Source organism: Diadema setosum, chromosome 1 (genome assembly GCF_964275005.1).
Source record: "Diadema setosum chromosome 1, eeDiaSeto1, whole genome shotgun sequence".
Classification (NCBI taxonomy): domain Eukaryota; kingdom Metazoa; phylum Echinodermata; class Echinoidea; order Diadematoida; family Diadematidae; genus Diadema; species Diadema setosum.
Window position 1 is genome coordinate 45,041,186 of NC_092685.1, and position 20,695 is coordinate 45,061,880.

General features: G+C 36.5%; 2 protein-coding genes across 3 annotated transcripts; both read left to right on the forward strand.

The window, feature by feature from the left end:
• The first annotated feature begins 81 nt into the window (after nt 1–81).
• Nucleotides 82–10,177, forward strand: LOC140231107 (ribosomal RNA processing protein 36 homolog). 2 transcript variants are annotated; one of them, XM_072311269.1, is made up of 9 exons: nt 82–208; nt 1,443–1,458; nt 2,349–2,409; nt 2,549–2,629; nt 3,610–3,676; nt 4,523–4,627; nt 5,544–5,618; nt 8,602–8,719; nt 9,318–10,177. In XM_072311269.1, the coding sequence occupies exons 1-9, from the start codon at nt 206–208 to the stop codon at nt 9,461–9,463; spliced, it is 672 nt and encodes a 223-aa protein (XP_072167370.1). In that variant the 5' UTR covers nt 82–205; the 3' UTR covers nt 9,464–10,177. The 2 variants fall into 2 exon arrangements, with proteins under 2 accessions (XP_072167370.1, XP_072167363.1); XM_072311262.1 differs by lacking the exon at nt 82–208 and having other exon boundaries at nt 1,437–1,458.
• A 3,354-nt stretch (nt 10,178–13,531) lies between these two features.
• Nucleotides 13,532–20,440, forward strand: LOC140231124 (peptidase inhibitor R3HDML-like). Its single transcript, XM_072311279.1, has 5 exons — nt 13,532–13,869; nt 16,197–16,433; nt 17,915–18,024; nt 18,401–18,498; nt 20,020–20,440. The coding sequence occupies exons 1-5, from the start codon at nt 13,612–13,614 to the stop codon at nt 20,025–20,027; spliced, it is 711 nt and encodes a 236-aa protein (XP_072167380.1). The 5' UTR covers nt 13,532–13,611; the 3' UTR covers nt 20,028–20,440.
• Nucleotides 20,441–20,695: the final 255 nt, after the last annotated feature.

The following is a 20,695-nucleotide window of genomic DNA, read 5'->3' on the forward strand; positions in this document are numbered from 1 at the left end:
GCGGCGTGGCGTGGATGTTATGAGCTGAATATTTCCCGCAACTTGTCATTGAGTTTGACTTGAAAGAGCGCGAGAACATTATATTTATCTGGTCGCTAGATGGCAGCGTTGTATCTTGGTAGAATTTTGTGATCTTCACGCCGCCGGGATCTAGTAGACAGTGTCTTTATTATTTTGCTTCCTGCTTTAAGAATAAAAGTGAAATATGGTAAGTGGCAATCCCAGAGTTTACGTTTACGTTACAACTAAATGTCCAATCCGACTCTGTATCATAAAGTGACCTCAGAGTCCAGGTTTATGCGACTACTTGTTTCCACCGTGTGCTAGTTAATGTGCTAACAGGTAACAGCTTCAGTCCCATATATAGAGATTGCGGTTCGTTGATGATACTAACAACATGAATACATTTGCCCTCCAACATGTCCAAAGCTCTTTAAACCTTTGCAGTTTGGGGATCCCCGCATTTGGCCATCCATGGCGTGAATGCGAGCTAGAACAGAATGTAATAAAGCTATGATTCTATGTTCTAGATGTCTTATATTCTAGGGTTTGTAAGCAAAGATTGATGTCTAAGTTAAGTATGGGCCTATGACTTTAGTAGATTCTGTATGATCATGATGATTGGACCTATAGTAAAGACTGTACTACTACTAGTATACTATTAGTAAGGTACTACTCATCGACCGCCTAATCTAATGTTTATTTGCTTGATAAGAATATTTAACACTGAAATTCATGTAAGAACTTGACCTACATGATTGAAAAAATTCAGCACTATCGACTATCAAACGCTGTTGTTCCCTTTTCATTTCGAAGTTTCAGTGCAAAAATATCGCCGTCAAACTTGTGTGGCCTCTTTTCAGCTCCTCGCGGTGCCTCTCCTCATTTAGATCGACTGCTGTTTTTGCATTGACAATGCACACAAACCGAGTTGTATTGAACATCGTGTTGTACGAAGCTTTTTAGAAACTTCCATAGACATTACATTACGATTCGGTAAAAATATCCATTCGAAATTTTGTCCTTGATTCAAACCATTAATGAACAGTGAATTTTCGTGTTTTCCCACACATCTTCATCAACTGTCAAATCCAATCAGTTTTTATGTGCTCTGCGCGCAGTGAAGTGTGTACTAAGTGTTCTGTGCGCCAATACTACGCCGTCGTTTCAATAAGGGCGGTCGATATGTAGTAGGGTTACCATACTTATGTTTTAAAAATGAAAATAGATCTATCATTCTCTGTTAGTGTTAGAATTTCTCATCAGTGATCAGTTTATTAGTTGAAGTAGTACAAAACTGACCAGTTGAAGTTGTCTATTGAAGTTATTTTTGTTTTTGTTTTCTATTTTAAGTTGCTCAGTTTAAATCTGAAAAGAAAAAAAAAACAGTTAAGCATATATTGAAGCAAATCCTTTTCTTCCTCTTTCAATATTTCATGCAGGAGGAAATCAAACAAGGTGAGTTTAAGTTTACAGCCAGCCATCTACAGTACGGTACAGCATGCTTCTTCAATGTCATTGATTAATACACACACATACAAACACACACACACACAGTGTCGGTGATTTCAGTTGCTCTTGTTGATGTTGAGTCCAGGTATTAAGTATATTTTGAAGTTGATATACACAATTTTTCATTTGTCTTTGCTTGGCCCATGGCCTATTGGCATTTTCCTGGTTACTAACTTACTATTATAATTTCCCCTTGCATGTTGATATTGAATTTCTTGCATGATAATATCTACATTTGTGTATTTCATAAACAATAGAGGATGGTGATTATTGTATTTCTTTGTCTGGTACTTTCTGTGTATAGAAATTTCACACCCTACGATCTATATTATGAATGCACTAAGATGACCTTAGATTTCACTACCGGTATCTGAGTAGAGGATGATGCACAGAATGATTACGACTATTTAAAGGGGATGGCTAGTAACCGAGCAGTGGGAATCAGTGGGAATGCTGAGGGATGATTGTTCCAATCCCTGTGGGATTCATTTAAGAGTACATTATATATCTACTGTTGTTTGAAAATTATTTGCTTCAGAACGGTCTCATATTCAAGTAATGTGCAGATTAATGCCCCGTCATTGACCAGGCACACTAACCTGGAAACATTAAACTGCACATTACTTGAATATGAGACCATTCTGAAGCAAATAATTTTCACACAATAATAGATATATAATGTTTTCTTAAATGAATCCCACAAGGATTGGAACAATCATCCTCCAGAATTCCCACTGATTCCCACTGATCAGTTACTAGCCATCCCCTGTAATTTGTTTTGTAGATATTTACCTCCACTAAGTTAATTTGTGACAGTCTGTGTTGTTACTTTTCAGATTTATCTGACATACCCTTTGCTGAACTGCAAAAGATTCAAGAGAGAGTTGGATCCAAAGTGTAAGTGCATCTATTCCTTTTTTACTTTTGTAAAACTAACTATGATGGTAACTGTAAGACAATGTCTTAACACAAGTCAGACATCCAATGTTGAAACAAGAATGATATTCACAAAATTAACTTTTTTTTTTCTGCACAGGTATAATGAAGCCTTGTTTGGTGCAAAACGACAGTCATCCCAAGCTGCTCAGAAGCAGTTTAAACGTGCAAATAAGAACAGGTCAGTGCTTGTGATGTGTATCCTTAGTAGTTAAGTTAAATCATGAATGCCTGCAGGCATGCTTTTGTGAGCACTACAATTTGTCATTAGTGGTGGTAATCATATTGAAAGATTAGCACCACACTCTATCAAGAAGGCATCTCTTGTATACAATAGATTATGTGTTTTATATTGTCCAATATTACATATTCCTGTGACATGTATATTTTTATTTATTTATTCATTTATCTATCTATCTATCTAGAGTATGTGTTTTATAGTGTCCAATATTACATATTCCTGTGACACGTATGAATATATATTTTTATTCATTTAGTCATTTATCTATCTATCTATCCATCTATCTATTTTTCTATCTATCTATCTACCTATCTATCTATCTATCTTTATATTTATTTCTTGCCATTTATGGTTTTACTTGAACACAACCAACCTCAGATAAGGTTCTTGATTTACATACCAGTGACGAGTATCATTGTCCATCTGTAAAGCCAAATGCAAGTTGTAGGTATAGATAGAGTTTTCTTGGAAATGAAATTACTATTTCACATCAGATTACCTTGTGCACTTCCGTGAGAAAATTGAAAGTTATGTGTATTTTCTGATTGGCTTGCAGCCTCTAAAAGGTTTGAATTAAGGAAATTGCATTCCTCTTTTTTTTTCTTTAAGAATTGTTATCAATAGTAATATAGTCAACATTCTCAAGTACAGTATTCTCTTAAGATTTATGTGGTGAAAGGCTCAGACTCCAATGATTTGCAGTTCACCATGGACCAAGTTTCATTTTTAGATGGTGCTCATCACAGTGGTAACAATAATGCTGTATATCAAATCATTGTATCTGTACCATAATGTGTAGCTTTCATTTTGTCATCATTATCATCATTATCATCATCATCATCACCATCACCATCATCATATTTCATCAAGATCAATGGTGATGAAGGATGAAAAATATGTCCTTCCATCTTCCTCTGCAGACCTCAGGAGGTGTCGTCTAAGATCCAGGTGTCAAGGTTCAGAGAAGTCGTTCCAGTCCAGAAACCGGTATGTTATTGTCATATACCCAGCAGGTCTGTGAGTCTTATGTGCTTGAAAAATCACAAGAATATGATTCTTACATCATATGAAAGAGCTTTCAAAATTGTCAGATTTTGTCACAGACTGAAATGTGATTTTTGGGTCAAAACTTAGAACATTCTGCTGACAGGTGACATCAATATGATATTGTGTCAAAGAAGGTTTTTTTTTTTTTCTTCTCCAATTTCAATTACTCTAGAAGTAAGTTTATTGTATGTAGACAAATTTCGACTTAAGAATATGTATGAAATTTCTGATATACAAACAAACAAACAAATAAAACGAGGAATTAGTTTTATCATACAAAGAACATGAGAATATTCAGAAATTTTCTGGTCAAAACTTATGATCATTTTATTTCACCTTTTACGAGCTGACTTATGTATAACATATATAGCAACACCTGTACTCCAGAGGTTATGGACAAATGTTTAATACAGCACAGTAGCTGACATGGATTAGTACTCTTTACTGCATTATGTATGAAATAGATTACATTGTCATTAGCTAAGAAATTAAAGAAAGAGCTGTTGCTAACTGGATGGATAAAAGCTCATTCACATTTGCTAAGATAATTATTATTTTTTTTTGTATGTGTGTGGTAGTCTTGTGACTGGAATGGAAAGTATCAAATGTGGTTTTATCTGTTTTTAGGGTTTACTATCTGTGCTTTTATCAAGTGATGCTTGTCTGAATTATTGCTGCAAAATTATTTGCATTGTCCTCACCTTACTGGCTTCCATAAAACTTTTATTCGAGTTATGATTAACCAAAACTCATTTTCTTCTTTCTTACTTTATATATTTTCTGTAGATGGCAAGAGATCCACGTTTTGATGACCTGTCAGGGAAATTCAGAGAGGAATTGTTTGACAAGAACTACAAGTTTATTGAGGATATAAGGGAGAAAGAAAAGCAGGTACGACTAAAAGCTAAAAGAGACGTTGAAAACACTACGACGTTGAACTACAACTATGACATTGAAAACACTACTGAATGTGGACCAACTGTCTACAAACAATTGGATTATTTAACATTGTCTGTGCACAACCAAACATCAGGAATTACTCTTGTCAGATTGCAGTGATATTCTGTGTCATTACACAAAGGCAGTCAACAATTTGATTATTAATGTTAATTTTTATAAAACCACCAAATGTGATAACTGCCTAACTGTGGAGTTTAAAAAATAACTTGAATTTCTCTATAGGACTACCTCAGTATGACAGTAGATTTCACTGTAAATTACAATGGCAGGGTGACAGTTGTGAAGAAAAGATTTTTTTTTTTTTTTTTACCGACAGCAATAATATAGAAGGCAATGTTGAGTTTGTTATTTTCTTTGGGAGGAAAGTGTGTTATCTCAAAGGCAACTGTTCACTGTTAACCTGTTAAGTTCCCTTTCAAGTTTGAAACTTCACACCTGATATGTCAGTATTGAGGGATACAGCAATTGCCAGTTGAGTTATAATCCTTCAGGAACTATTGATATTGGTGATAAAAATATGAAAAGTGTTTCTCACAGTTATCCATGTGAGGGCTCTGTATGTTTTTTTTTTTCTTCTTCTCACATGCAGTTATTTCTGCTGGTATGGCTCACCAGGTTTTACTTTTTGTGAAATAAGAGTCACGAATGTGCTTCCAAAAATGTTTGGTTGCGCTCCTCGTGTCATTTTGAGGTTACTGTACGCATACAACGTTTTGTGCTACAAAAATTCACTCAGCATTGCAACACAGGCATCTTTAACCAGTGAAATACTTGCTGTGGTTGTGAAAGTTGAATATCAATACTTTGCTGTTGTTGTTATTTTCTTGTTTTTGATGCTCTTATTCAGGAACTTGAGAAGGCTTTGAAGAAAACAAAAGATTCGCAGAAGCAGCAAAAGATTCAGAAGCTCTTAACCAAACTGGTGAGAATTTTGCCTCTTTATTTACATATCGTCGCTGGGGTGACAAGACCTTGTATCTCAAATTTTGGTGAAAATGACTTTTTTGCATTAGTGGTCAAATAATCGGTTAAGTGATGTCCTGTCCAAATCCCAGCTGTCTTACCCAAAAAATGAAGCCACCACGGCATGTCAAAGGAACGGCTATCCCATTCAGTATAGTGCTTTGGCCGCCATGTTTTTTGGCTCTCCTGAACATTTGACATTTTTGAGATACGAGGTCTTGTCGCCCCAGCGACGATATGTAAGACATGAGGATAAGATGCTGTGCCTCAACAGTTTACATCCACCTTCTGGGGTACGTGGGCAATTTAGCAGCTTCTTGTTTGAGGTACACATTTGACATGAGGTTGGTGTTACCCTTTAATAGATATCTGAAAATGTCTAGCATCATCTGCCATGTCATAGAATGTCCAGGACAGGCTCTTTAAAGGGGAAATCCAGTCCAAATATAACTATAGGTTAGTCTGTTAAGAAAGAGTAAAATATTACAAATTCAATGATATAATTTTGATCAAAATCGAATGAAAAATAAGGAAGTTATGTTATTTTTCTCGATACAGTTCTTGAACGGTCAATATGAATATGCAAATGGCAAAGTAAGCATGTCATCCCCTCACAACTTACCATATAGTTTGTACATAAATTTTGTTGACATTTCCAGTATTAATTCAAATGCAATTATGCCCGAGGCTCAAATCCTGGTATATCTAAGTGATCACTATTGTAAATTTATTCAACCAGGAATAACATCATGTTTCAGACTTCAACGACGGAGACATTGAATTTTCATCATTTTCTTTTGTACACGTTCTATGGAAAATTGTGAGGTTATGACATGGTTAGCTCACCCATTTGCATATTCATATCCACAGTACAAGAACTGTTTTGCAGAAATTAGCAAAACTCCAAAATGTTATAACTTCCTTAGTTTTCATCCGATTCCAGTCAAATTTTTTTTTTTTTTTTTTTTACTGTTGAACTCCTAAAATTTTACTCTTTTTCATCAGACTAACTTATTTTTGGACTGGATTTCCCCTTTAATGTTCAGATGCATGAATCCTGATGCCTCAGTAATGCCCTTCTACTTCTGTTCTGAGTGTGAGGCATTTGAGGATCCCTCCTTCCTTCTCTCTCATTTCATGCCATTCGAGTATCCTCCTCAAAACCGTGACTGTAAAATAATTATGTCAAATTGAAAATCATATTGCTTAAAATCTTCTATTACCTCGGTGGGACAATAGTACAAAAATATGTGTAATAGCTAAATATTGCTGTGATGGTAGTATTTCAAGTAAGCTGTCAACAAAAGAAAAACAAAAAACAAAACAAAACACCCCCCTCAAAAAAAAAAAAAAGATGTCCTCCTAAAATCCTCAAAGATAAAATAGTAACCATTTCATTTTACAGTACTGAAGTTAATGCATCTTAACATGTTTTGACAGTACATTGCAAAACCAACGAAAAGTCGCGCAGCCCAACTTCATGTGAGGACTCAAAATAGGTGAAACAGGTCAACCTAGTCCATCTTGAGTTTTCTATATTCTCTGAAAGGGCAATTCTTGTTTATGTAATTCTAGAGTGTGGAATCATGAAAAGAATGGGAAATAGTGGGGGGGGGGGGGGGGGGTTACAGCTTTTCTAGAATACTTTGTTTTGTTGGATAATGTGAGTACGTATGTCCTGGAGGTCCTTTTTTTCTTATTAAAATCCCTTTAGATACTATTCACTTTCAACTCTAATAATCTTTAAAGAGATAATGCTACTGCTATGACAGTTAATAGCAGTCATGAATAGAATGTTCTGATACAGTGTGCCAAATTTCTGCTTTATCAGATAATCCCGTCATTGTGGTGACTGTGGAGTTTTATATTATGTTTTTTGTTCCATTCATTGCACAGAGCACAGCTTAGTGAGATTAAGTGCTTGAATAGACCCTAGACTTCAAAGCTTCTTTCTCATTAAACACTTGTGCAGAGTATGTACGTTCTTTCTATTATTTAGATAGGCTAGGAAAGTCCATATGTATTAAGTTGTGCATCGTTATTAAAGGGATCGTACAGTATTGGTTGAGACCTAATTTCAGTTTTCTAACTTTTTTTTTTTGTGAGATAATAAGAAACCTCTTATGAAATATAAAAGAGCATGTAATTCTATGAGGAATCAAACGTTTATTTGATGAAAATTGGTTTTGAAATGGCTGAGATATCCAAAACAGAGTGATTCTAATTAAGTGTTGGACCCACCTTTTATTACGATCGCTTTGTTTTACTTTGTTTCTGGATGTTTCAGTCATGTTTTCGTCAAATAAACTTTGAATTCCTCTTAAAATGGTATACTCTGTACTATTTCATAAGTGTTTCTTGGTATCTCGCAAAATGTTAAAAGCCAAATTCTCATCTCTACCAATACTGTACCATCCCTTTAAGCTTAGAGTCTGTTCTTTCAGAATCTGCCCTTTACTAAAAATCCATGTCTGGCGACTGTTTGTTGGTTTGTGATGCAGGGTCACATATCTTTGTTAAATACCCAATTCGTGGTTAAAGTTGCAGCAAATTTGTAGTTCTCCTTGAAGATGATTCAATTTGCAAAACGCAGTAGTTACAACAAACGTTTATACAAACTAAAAACCTCTATTAGGATCATTGTACTGCATACATAGAGATTTCATTATCTTTGTTATATTTTGGTGTATACTTGTAGTGTATTAAATTGCTGTACAATTTAAATTAGTTTATAGACAAATGAATATTTGAATGGTTTAGTGCAGTGTGTGATGTCATCCAAAGAGGTCAATACTGTTAGACAGGAAGTGCAAAGTATTTTAAATGTTATCTCCATCAACAGTGATATAAGGCACTGTCACAGATTTGTCACAAATATACTGAATTAACAGATATGTTTGTTGCTTGTTTGCTTGCATAGTCATTATTTGTTTATTTTACAGGAACAAGAGGAGAAGGCCAAAAATAAGAAGCAGAAAGCCAAGGACATAGAAAAGAAACTTGTCAAGAAAGAGAAAGAGCTGGTAAAAGAAGGGAAGAAGCCCTTCTTTCTTAAGAAATGTGAGTCCTAATTTTTGTTTTCTCTGTAAAGAAACTGACTGTGCAATTTTTTTTTTATTTCAGAAATACCACGTTGAATTATAGTGCATACTCCTAGGTCTGTTGTCAATATAGCATTGATAATCCTCGACTAGTTTTGAAGTGACAGCAGTTTTCAGTCAGTCATGGGTACAGTGATATCTCAGAAAAAAAAAAAAATTATAATTGTTCCTGAATCATATGTGATGTAACTATGTGATGACTATTACAAGTTCAAAACCGTACATGACCTTCCATTCAGAATTGCAGTACTAATTTGAGATTTGCCATATTTTCATCTTTCACTGCTGTCTTTTTAGTGTCTAACAATGTGTGATAGTTAACTATACGCATAGTACATGTTGGTCTATCCTGGCAGAATCTCATTGGGTACTAAATGTGCTACAAACTATTCAGAGTAGTTGAGGTTTGTGGATTTTAGCAAGAATATACAGGTGCTTGCATTTGTGGTTTAGATAGAAATTTGAATTTTCCCTGTCAAAAGCCTTTACTTAAGGGCAGAACTCAATGAGGGATATTTTGCAATATTTTGTTGGTTTTTATATGTCTTGTTATTCAGCTGATAAGCGTAAGCTTGAGCTTGCCGAGAAGTTCCGAGCACTGAAGAGCAGTGGGAAGATGGAGAGATACCTAGCGAAGAGGCGGAAGAAGAATGCACAGAAGGCCAGGCGGAAACTTCCCTCAGCCACCCAGGTTGACAGCTGAAATTGGGCTTGGAAGCAATGCAGAAGTCAGAAGATCTATGGTAACCATGGAGATGGAATGCTGCCCCCTCTTGTGCATGGGTGACCATTGCTTTCAGAAGCTGTGAAAGCTCGACTTTGTGAACAGTGCCGCTGAGTTCTGCTGTCCTGCAGATCAATGATAATGTTGTGTGTTTCATGGATAAAGTGGTTGCCTCTTCGTAATGGATTAGCTGGACTGATTATCTCTCTGGATCATCTAGATCCTGGACTGGCTGAATGCATTGGTAAGATGGATTATTCCAGGGGAAAAAAAAAAATCTGGAGCATGCCAAATGACAGCATATTTTCAGCAGGTCTGGAAAATTTGTTCACTGATTGACAAGTGTAATTTTCCAATCCCTGTGACACAGGGCAGTGGATTCAATCTGACACTTGTTTTATGTTTTACATTATTTATCTTCCCCTTTTTTTTTTCTCGAGTACCCAGTATGAGTTTAACTATTCGGTTCAAAATCAGAGTTGATATCTATATTGCGAGCTGGAAACAGCTGGCATACATTCAGCAAACAAGATAGATTTGTTTCCATGATGTGAGTGGTTGGCTCTATCACATTTCCTAGTTTAAACATTAATATTTCGATTCGAACATAGTGAAATGTCATCTGTCTACAAAACAGTCTGTCACTGGATATGTTGAGACAACAGTTCATATTAAAAACAATAGTTCAGTGTACTCTTGACTCCAGTGCAGATGCTTATAATTTAGAAAGTGCCATATGTTTATCGTGTGTGTGTGTGTGTGTGTGGTGAGTGTGTGTATGTGTGTGTGTTTTAGTTCGTAATGTGCACATACAAGAACACAATGTACTAAAGAGTTGACTTGCCCAACATATGATTGAAAATGATGTTTCCAAATCCATTCCCTGAAAATAGACTGCTCCCCATTTATAGAAAAAAAAAAAAATGTATTGAAAGGGGTCAGAAATAAGTTTGCCATGGATATGCATACATTATTACAAGTGTGGTAGTTGATAGCATGAAACATATGCTTCGCCAGAATGACCTGCTTTTTTTTAAAGGAAAATTCCATCATGATAGTATGTTGCTTTATATGTAAACCCCGAAACTTAGAAGTAGGTCAAGGAAAACAAAAAGATTACATGTACCAACTGTTTAAGTTAAAAGAGCAAGACATATTGGCAAGTCTGTGTGATGTTGGTGTTGAGCAACTCTCCACTGGGTTTGTACAAAAAAACAAACAAACCATGTGATGTCAATTTTTCTCCCATGAAAAGTTTTCTTCAGACCTTTGCTTAGTACTCCTATGTCATACATCATAATTATTATGTGTTTTTTTTTTTTTATGTCCTCCTCAATGGGTATGTTCTGTCTCTCCCGAAACATTTGAGAAAAAGTGATGAAATGCTGTGGACAAAACAAATGGAAAACCGCTCAACACAAGATTACAGATAGATGCCAATTTGTGTTTTTCTGTAATGTCTACAACTGATTTTTTTTTTTTCTGTGTCTGATTTTCCCCAAAATTTTCACCGATTTACTTCTCTGATTTCTCTGTTTTCATACAAATAGCATAGTTTTCAGGATGGAATTTCCCTCCCAGTGAAGTGACTTCAGTTTACACAATTTAACTACATGTACTCAGTGTGTACATTATGTCATTGCACGTGTAGAGTTGTTTTCATTATGCAGCTCATTCAGCTCACTCTTGCACTGATTGAACATGTTACGCCTCATCAACAAGCACTCTAGTGGTACGATATATTTTCGTTTTTGTCAGCTCCATCAAAGACAATAGATACAGTGCACTTCCGTTATAACGAACACGGTTATAACGAAATTCCGGTTACAACGAAGTGAAATTTAGGGCCGCAACATTATCAACTCTATGTATTTTTATTGTTTATTCATTCGGTTATAACGAAATTTCGTTATAACGAAAGAAAACTGCCGGTCCCGAGGACTTCGTTATAACGGGAGTCCACTGTACAGTGGACTCCTGTTACAACAAAGTCCTTGGGACTGGCAATTTTCTTTCGTTATATCAAAATTTCATTTTAACCGCACTAATAAACAATAAAAAGACATAGAAAGGATAGTGTTGCGACCTGAATTTTGATTCCCTTGTAACCGGAATTTCATTATAACTGTGTTCATTAAAACGGGATTGCACTATAGTCACCCATACAATAAAATCTTCCTTTTGTTTACAGTACATGCTCAAATGCACCTGTTTGATAGTCCGTGGATAAGAAGTCGGGGTCAATGAAACTTCATGACCATCTTAGCTATTGAGGAAATGGTCTTTGGCATTTTATTTTCTAACTTTACCAATATAGTGTATCTGTGGCGGATCAAGAAGGGGGGCGCACCAGGCGCGCTCCATGGAGAAATAACAAGAAAAAATGGGGGCCATGGGCCCGCCTTTCATTTTGTAAAGGCACCTCACCTTTATGGAATTCCTGGGTCAGCCCCTGTGTACTTGCATAATGCTATAGATCTGATCAATAAATCCTGACCATGGCACATGTCTACAATATTCAAAAACACTCTGTTGGACCAATGACACATGTTGTTTTCAGTCCTGAGACCTTTATTTATGGTGAACGGTAATGGAGATGCAGCTGACATAAAATCTTACAGAACATATATATTTTCCAATGACCAAAGATTTCACATTCATGATGAATGACCTAACCACATATATATATAATAATAATAATAATAATGATAATAATAGCTGGTTTTTATATAGCACATTTCACACTTGTTAAATATCTCAATGTGCTGTATATTATATGTGTGTGTGTATATATATATATATATATACATATATATATATATATGTTTATAATATATGTGTATATATATATATATATATATGTATATATATATATATATATATATATATATATATATATATATATATATAATATAATATATGTGTGTATATATATATATAATATGTATACACACACACATACATTATACATTGAAAACATGTGGAAAACTGCATTTTCCCAAATTGTTCATCATCCCTCATGTGCATAGTGAAAACTAAAGCAGAACATTTCTCCACTCACGGGTAGGATTTACATTGATATATCGACAAAAATATACACACATATGCATTATCATAAGATTTTTTTTTTATTTGTTTTAAACTCCAGAAAGATTCCATTATGGCAATACATGATACAAAGTCATGATGAGTATTGTCGTAATTGTGCCTATTTCATAATGATGTTTTTAATTACATAGTATTATACAATTCAAAACGTCTACTTGAGCAAAGGCTTTTAGGTAAGTTGACTGAAATCTATTCACGCAGTACGTGATCGTAGTTATTGCAACTTGCTTATTATTGCAAGCTTCCTCGCAAAATAGCCCTCTGATGTTGTAATGTATGGGAAAGTACAGTCTCTCTACCTATAACAGCATACGGGTGTGTGAGGGTGTGTTTGTGCGTGCGTGCGTATGTTCAGGGAGGGCAGGAGATGAAAGTGCGCTGTATAAACTTGCTCAATACGGGTCAAAGGTGATGATCATTAAGTAGGTCATTGTGTCCATCTCTGTTTTGGCACATCAAAAGAGTCTTTCTGTTTGCTGTTATCAGAAATGTTCTATTATGAGAAGAAAGCGTTCAATGAATATTTGCTTCAAAGTTAAAATCCAAGCTCCGCCTGTCCAAAACAGCAAATAAGAAATGTCATCACGAGACCTCCTCGCCACCTTTATCCAGGAACGATAAAAAGGAGGAACGCATCTCAGTGTTACAATTTCTTTCTCGAGGTCGTTTCTCTTCTTCACGCCTGGTGATGATCCTCTCTTCAAAGAATCCATTGTTGGTCTGAATTATGCCTTTAAAGTTATCACAGCTTAGATACGAATCGCTACAGATGCGCTTTAAAGTCATGCCATGTGTTAACGTTCCCATCCTTAATGCACACATGAGAGCATTCAAGCATCTGGTAAACCTAACTGCTTACGACGTAGCAAAAATGTAAGTGGTTGTGCAAACGTTGTATTCTCCGAAGATTAACCAAAGGATAAGCCAAGTCACGGATTATACATACCTCTTACTCGGCCTATAAATAGAGTGAATTCTGGATACGAAAGACAAACGGGAAGAAACGCTAGCCAACCACGATGAAAATCTCACTGTGTCTTCTCGTGATAGTGGCCGTCTCCTTCGGCCGGGCCAGCCCGGTCCAACACGGCCAGGGCCAGGCACTGAAACCCCTTGGCCCGCTGTTCCGTGCTAAACTCCTCGATTCAGACCCCCTGCGAGCGAAGCGAGCAGCTAGAAACAACGGTTTGAGCGAGCAAGACCAGCAGACGATACTTGCCACCCACAATGGTCACCGCGGTGACGTGAGCCCTTCTGCTGCCAATATGGTTCCTCTCGTAAGTGTATGGCACTCTTGCCGCCTGCCAGAAATAATGCGCGTACTCATTATTTTGTTTGTCAAATGGTAATTTCGAAAGATATTTAGTACATTTCGTTTTTGATGTTTCAAATCCTATCCACTTGTAATCATGCCGACCTTTTACATTTATGTATATTTAGGGCGAGGTTGATTATATTTGGTTCACAAATGATAGAACAAACGATGCACCGTTTTCAAGATGTACGTTCTATAATACTTACAGATTTTCTTTTCCATGTTTAACGAATTTCAATTGAGATGCAACATGAAATTTCTTTAAATGATATACATGTAGATACAAACGCGAAAGTTTACGTGTTCTCGCTAATTCCTCTAGGTTATCTTGTTTTATAATGGAGGCTTTATAAATGGGAAAATGAAAAGGATTTCAAAATCTAGATTGGATCAAAAATAAAGTAATATTCGTCTATATTCACGGCATCAATATAAAAGAGATGACTAAATACATATAAGGCTAAGAAACGTGAGAAGGAAATCATAGTTCTTAACTTTGAACTTATGGAGCCTCTTGAAGATCATAAATTTCATTCTTCGAAACACGCACTCACAGGCAGACACTCGCCCACGCACATGAATCAACAACCGAGGGGCGACCACAACCCCAAGATTACTTTGTCTATTTTTTTTTATTGTTCATATGGAGGGGCCTGTTTTATCGGGTATCTTTGGGCACCTAGGTTTGTCGCATTTTAGGCATGAAAATGTCATTCACGATAATCGTCCGACGTAGATAAATACATTGTACAATGCACTCCCGTTATAACGAACACGATTATAACTAAATTCCGATTACAACGAAGTAAAAATTCATGCTGCGACATTGTCCACTCTTTGTAGTTTTATTATAGATTTCCGGCCAATTTCGCACTTGTGTCAGTCCAATTCCTAATTGCTGCATTCAATTTAGCAAGATTTAGCGTAGATATATGTTCGGTATTTCAATTTTATGATCTCTTCATTCAAATTACCTTTAGTCTCATTCTAATTACCCCTTTTTCCGATTGAAATTCGTAAAACAAGCACCATTTCGTTATTCGTTCATTCAATTTAGAATGATATAGTCACGTGATCACGGACATGCTGCACTCGTTCATTCGAATTCATTTTTGGGCATTCAATTTAACATCTTTTGTAGTCATTTAGCACGCATGTTTATGCTTTGGTTCTCTCGTTATTTTTTTTTTAACATACTCATTGTTTTGCAACCGCCGTTACATTTCATATTTTCGTATTCATTTTAGAGATTTTAGCAACAGTTTTTTCTTCTTCATTGTGCTTATTGAGTCTTTCAGTCCGAAGATAGTGCATGTGGCCACAACTTATCTGGCCGTTGAGCACTTTATTCCGAGTGTGTCGGCCAGTTCTAGGAAGTTAAACCAGCAAGAGTATGATAATAAAATGTTCCTGTAGTTCTTTTTGTGTCTTCTTGAGAAATACGTCTGTATCTAACTTGTGCTGCCATAAGAAGATGAAGTTAATCTGTAGTATTGGTACATAGTGTGGGCCTAAAATGACATGTATGAAAGAAAAGGGGCATTACAGAACAACAATTTCGGGTTATATAGGGTCAAAATATGATACTTTTATACTGCTTAACAGTGCGTGGACGAAACAAAAAGTCACATGGAAGTACGCGTTTAAAAATGTTCTTATACCTTTTCAAAAAAGAAGTTAATTTGAATGAACATGTTTGGAATTTGACTGCCTGCCCATACGCGAAATTGAATGACTGAAATACCCTTTTCGGCCAGTGCTGGCGAATTTGAATGACTGAAGAGTACGTGCCAATTTGAATGCCCGTTTTACGAATTCGAAAGGCACATGTGCAAATTTCATTGATCGAAATGCTAAATACTGAACGAACAACTTGCAGTTTTGAATGACAGAATGTGCAGTGACGAGGATTTTCGCTAAATGAAATGAACTTTCTATCAAATGGACTGACAAAAGTACGAAATTGGCCGGGAAAACCTATATTTATTTGTTCGGTTATCACGAAATTTCGATATAACGAAAGAAAACTGCCGGTCTGAAGGACTTAAACGGGAGTCCACTGTAGATGGTAATATGTTTTACAAAATAAGATATCATTACGGCCGCTATTATTGTTACTGTCATGATCTGATAATTTCTTATGGATTTTGCAAATTGTAATTAAGACAATTACAGTCCCAGGAACTTGAAGAGGAGATTAAAAAGAATATCTTTTCATAACGTAATTCGTGTCATTCCCCCCCCCCCCCCCCCCCCCCACAATCTATCACCATCTTTACTATCATGCAGCAATGGGACGCGGAGCTGGCGGCCACCGCCCAAGCATGGGCCGACCAGTGTACGTTCAGCCACGACGATTCTTCGGACCGGAGAACGGATGAGTGGTGGTGGGTCGGACAGAACATCGCCTACGGTTTCGGCTATAGTATGACCAGCTACATTGACTCGTGGAACGACGAGAAGGCCGACTACGACTACGCATCGAATACGTGCGCTTCTGGTGCTGTATGCGGTCATTATACGCAGGTGATTATGACAATTTGTGTGATCCCATTGAATTAACCATCAAGCTCGAGAAAAGAATGAACACGGAAACACTCATCCTTTCTCCCAAGCACCATTCTCACCTATCTCTCCCTCACATACCAACACTAATTCATTTTGAACATGTTTATGATATATATCATAATTTGTATATCATATAATTATATTATAATATGCCAGGGGTGTTTTATAAAGCTGTTCGTAAAGTTACGAACAACTTACGAGCTACTGGTGATCAGTTGTGATGTGCTATATGCTTACCAGAATTTCAGTAATTCAGCACAAGAACTGATTACCAGTCGATCGTAAGTCGTTCGTAACTTTACGAACAGCTATATGAAACAGGGCCCTGTATAGGTCTAAATATCATGTGCATGTGTGTGTGTATAAAATGCATACACAGAATCAAATCTGTCCCCCGGATAGGACATAAAATGGAGGTCCCGTGTGTGAGATAGTCACAACTCATGCACGAAAAAGATCCCGCTTCATTCATTCATTGCAAAGAGCAGGGTGTTTTAACCCGGTGAAGTGGTCTCGCCTCACATTCAACTCATAATCAACTGGACCCCGTGAAAGACCAGCTTAGTGTAGCTGATGAATATGGGCTATCCAGCCATCTCAGATGGAAATGAACGAACAAACAAAGCTAGCTTCTTTCTCTCGACTCAAAAAAAAAAAAAAAAAAAAATCCGCTCTGATATCATGACGTATTTTGGCGAACATAGGTAAACCAAGCTCACATACCGAAATCTCTTCATAAGTTCCAGTGTACGAATCATTGTGTCTAGAATTTATTTACTTTGTCCTGGCTTCTCAGTAATATTTCTACATATCCCCATTGGTTTTTTCTTTTTCACTCTCATATAAATGTATGTAATTCTCTTTATACAGCTGTATGTCCCTCTTCGCATCAGATATATAGGCCTCTAGATGGATGGCTCTAGATGGATGGAAGTGCTGTTCTAGGAGAGTTGTTGTAATGGCAGTGATATCGCGCTGGCAGATCTATAGGAATGTATAGGCCCTACTATTCTTGAAACATTGTAGATGTGTAAACCTCTTTTGATTTTGGCTATTATCGTTCTAATACTGCACGCCCATAGGACAACACAACATAACACAACGCAACACAGCACAACACAACACAACACAACACAACACAACACAACACAACACAACACAACACAACACAACACAACACAACACAACACAACACAGCACAGCACAGCACAGCACAGCACAGCACAGCACAGCACAGCACAGCACAGCACAGCACAGCACAACACAACACAACACAACACAACACAACACAACACAACACAACACAACACAACACAACATTTTTCAATTTAGAATGGTTTGTGTTTGTCGGGGCTTTTTCTCAAACTTTACGTTACCTGTCTGGGAAAATGGCTTCCAAAATAAGTAGCGCTGATTAATTTGATCTGTCCGTTACGCAGGTGGTTTGGGCTGACACGACCTTCATAGGGTGTGGATGGGCCACATGTCCCTACAACTATAAGGGAGTCACGTATCCTTTCGACTACCTCGTTTGCAACTACGGCCCTGGGTGAGTAACTTGTCATCACACGACCTAATACGTGTATCACGAATATGAATGCTTTGAATATGTAAATTTTATATGCGTAGAACGTATTATAAAGGGACTTTTACTTTTTCTATTACTAAAGAGTAACCGATTTCACCGTTTTCGAAAGCATCTTAAATGTTTCATATCTTATGGTTTTTATACATTTTGGTCCGATCCTAATGACACCATCGTGACTCTGTGTGTTCGATTTGACTTTTTGCAGTGAGATAAAATGGGCAATAAGATATCTGTCTAATGTGTTTGTTTGTTTGTTTGTTCGTTCGTTTGTTTTTGTTTGTTTGTTTGTTTGTTTGTTTGTTTGTTTTTAACGTGCTTTTCTATTGTCCATTTGCAGAGGGAACTTCAATGGTAACAAACCCTACATCAGCGGATCGCCTTGCAGTAGCTGCCCCCGGGGCTACGGGGGAGGATGTGACTCAAACTTGTGCACCTGTGAGTGTTAGATTCTTCCCGCCTTCCTTAACCCTTTCCCTAAATTATATACGAGATTCCAAGGTTCCCAAAGATTCTGCGCAAGATCCGTTGGTTCTTCTTTGTCATTGAGTTAATTTGCAGTTTAATCAAGAGTTGACGGTAAAAGCTTGACGGGTCGTCTCGCTGGTCGTAAAGTAAAATGTGTTTACGTCGTCACGCGGGTCGCTGTAGTTATTTCATTGACTTCATTGACTTTTTAAACAATATGTGATGTGTTTTAATGAAAATTAATCTCATGGTTCAATCTCAACGGCGATAGTCATGAATATATAAAAAGGTAAACAATTCCAAGTTTTACAAACAATGTTCAAGCGGCGTCAATACCACACTAGCAATAGCAGTGACTATGACCACGACGATTTAGTTGATGACAATGAAAACAAAATGAGTCTCCAGGGACATACGCAATTGCTTTACTGTCCGCTTCCATCCGGAGACACAACGATCGAGACCGCTGATAAATTTGTTCATTCATTATGAATGAAATAAAATATGATTTTTTTTTTGTCATTTATGAGCTCCCTCGTGGAGACACTTTCTTATGAGCTCCCTCGTGAAGACATTTCTTATGAGCTCCCTCGTGGAGACATTTATTATGAGCTCCCTCATGGAGACATTTCTTATGAGCTTCCTCGTGGAGACATTACCTCTTATATCTTATAGTAATGTTGTATTTGTTGAAGATTTATTATGGTCTGATTTTATGTCATATTATCTAGGGCATTTTATTTTATTTTATTTTATTTTTGATAGGGTCCAATTTTTTTCTCTCTTCTCTTCTTTTTCTTTTTAAAGCAACAACAACATATTTGTTAAAATATATCTTGGCTTTCTTAAACCCTTTGGTGGTTTGAGTGCCGATTGGCAGATAAGCATTGTACGTACTTTCCGATGTCTCTGGCACAGGAAGGGTTAATATCTGGGAAGGCTTTTTATAAAACTTTATAAAACACGTGAACGTTGTAAATTGATACATTTTGGAGCTCCCCGTGTACGTTCCCTCGCTTATTTCTAAGGTAGATGTTCGAGCATGGAGGATAATCTATCCTATCCTTTTTGTTTGCAGTGATTTTATGATTTTTACGATGCTTCCTTATTCGTCTTTATTTATTTAAGGTTTGTTTTACGCGTTATTTTGCTCTTATATTAATTTTGGGATTTCTAGTTGATGACACAGGATATGATAATTATTATGATATTGTTGTCATACACTCTGATAAGTCAGACTCTTATCCCGTTAAAGTATATATTTCCTATCAACCATGAGAAAGGGGGAACATCTTCTTAATACTGTATTAATGCCAAAACATCTATGAAAAAAGAAACAATTCAGAGTGTGAGAGCCGCTCACAACAGCTTATCCTATTTTCTTTCCATTAATTTTGACAAAGAGTAAGGGAGAGTATTATCCCACAATTAATACTTCTTTTTTTCAATTTCTCTCTCTTTTTGTTTCTTCCTCGTTTTTATTTTCTTCAGTGGGCTAGACGACACGGAATGAGAAGAATAGAGCTCGGTGGCGATCACCCTGTCAGGCAAATAGTGTAAAACGCCGACTTTTTTTTCAACGACGGAAGAGTGCTATTGACATAATGTAAAATCGATGTAACCGGCCTATGAAAGTTTGATGACAAAATCAAGGAAACGTATAAAAGACAGTTTGAATGTCGTGAAGTCCATCATGTTTTCTCTTAGTAACGTAGTGAAAGGTCTCATTATCTGATTATTAAGGACATTCCTCACCAAATGTTATACATATTTCTTTGACTATCTCCTCTGAGGCTGTAGAAGAAATACAGATGCTGGCGCTCTCTCACGCTGAGAGGATAATTATACCATGGGGGTTTGGAGGGTACATAATCTTTGATAAAAGAGAAACTTTTTTGTTGTCACATGCATTATAACATGCTGCGCAGATTCTTTGTGAATTAAAATGCTTCATAATAATTCTCTATCAGTGTGCACACATGATTTTGTAAGTTTGATACATGTGTATTATTGACAAACATGATAGATGTAATTAAAAAGCACCATATTATATCAATTCATGGTTGAGAGGTTTAAAGGGGAATAAAACCCAAACACATATACATAATATGGATGAGTGAATGCATCAATATTAATAGAACAAATCGCATTAGTAAAAGTTATGAAT

Coding starts and splice junctions, on each gene's coding strand:
- LOC140231107 (XM_072311262.1), top strand. CDS start 1,437: ATGCAGGAGGAAATCAAACAAG. Junction 1,459..2,348: donor GCAGGAGGAAATCAAACAAG/GTGAGTTTAAGT, acceptor GTTACTTTTCAG/ATTTATCTGACATACCCTTT. Junction 3,677..4,522: donor TCGTTCCAGTCCAGAAACCG/GTATGTTATTGT, acceptor TATTTTCTGTAG/ATGGCAAGAGATCCACGTTT.
- LOC140231124 (XM_072311279.1), top strand. CDS start 13,612: ATGAAAATCTCACTGTGTCTTCTCGTGATAGTGGCCGTCTCCTTCGGC. Junction 13,870..16,196: donor CTGCCAATATGGTTCCTCTC/GTAAGTGTATGG, acceptor ACTATCATGCAG/CAATGGGACGCGGAGCTGGC. Junction 18,025..18,400: donor GTTTGCAACTACGGCCCTGG/GTGAGTAACTTG, acceptor GTCCATTTGCAG/AGGGAACTTCAATGGTAACA.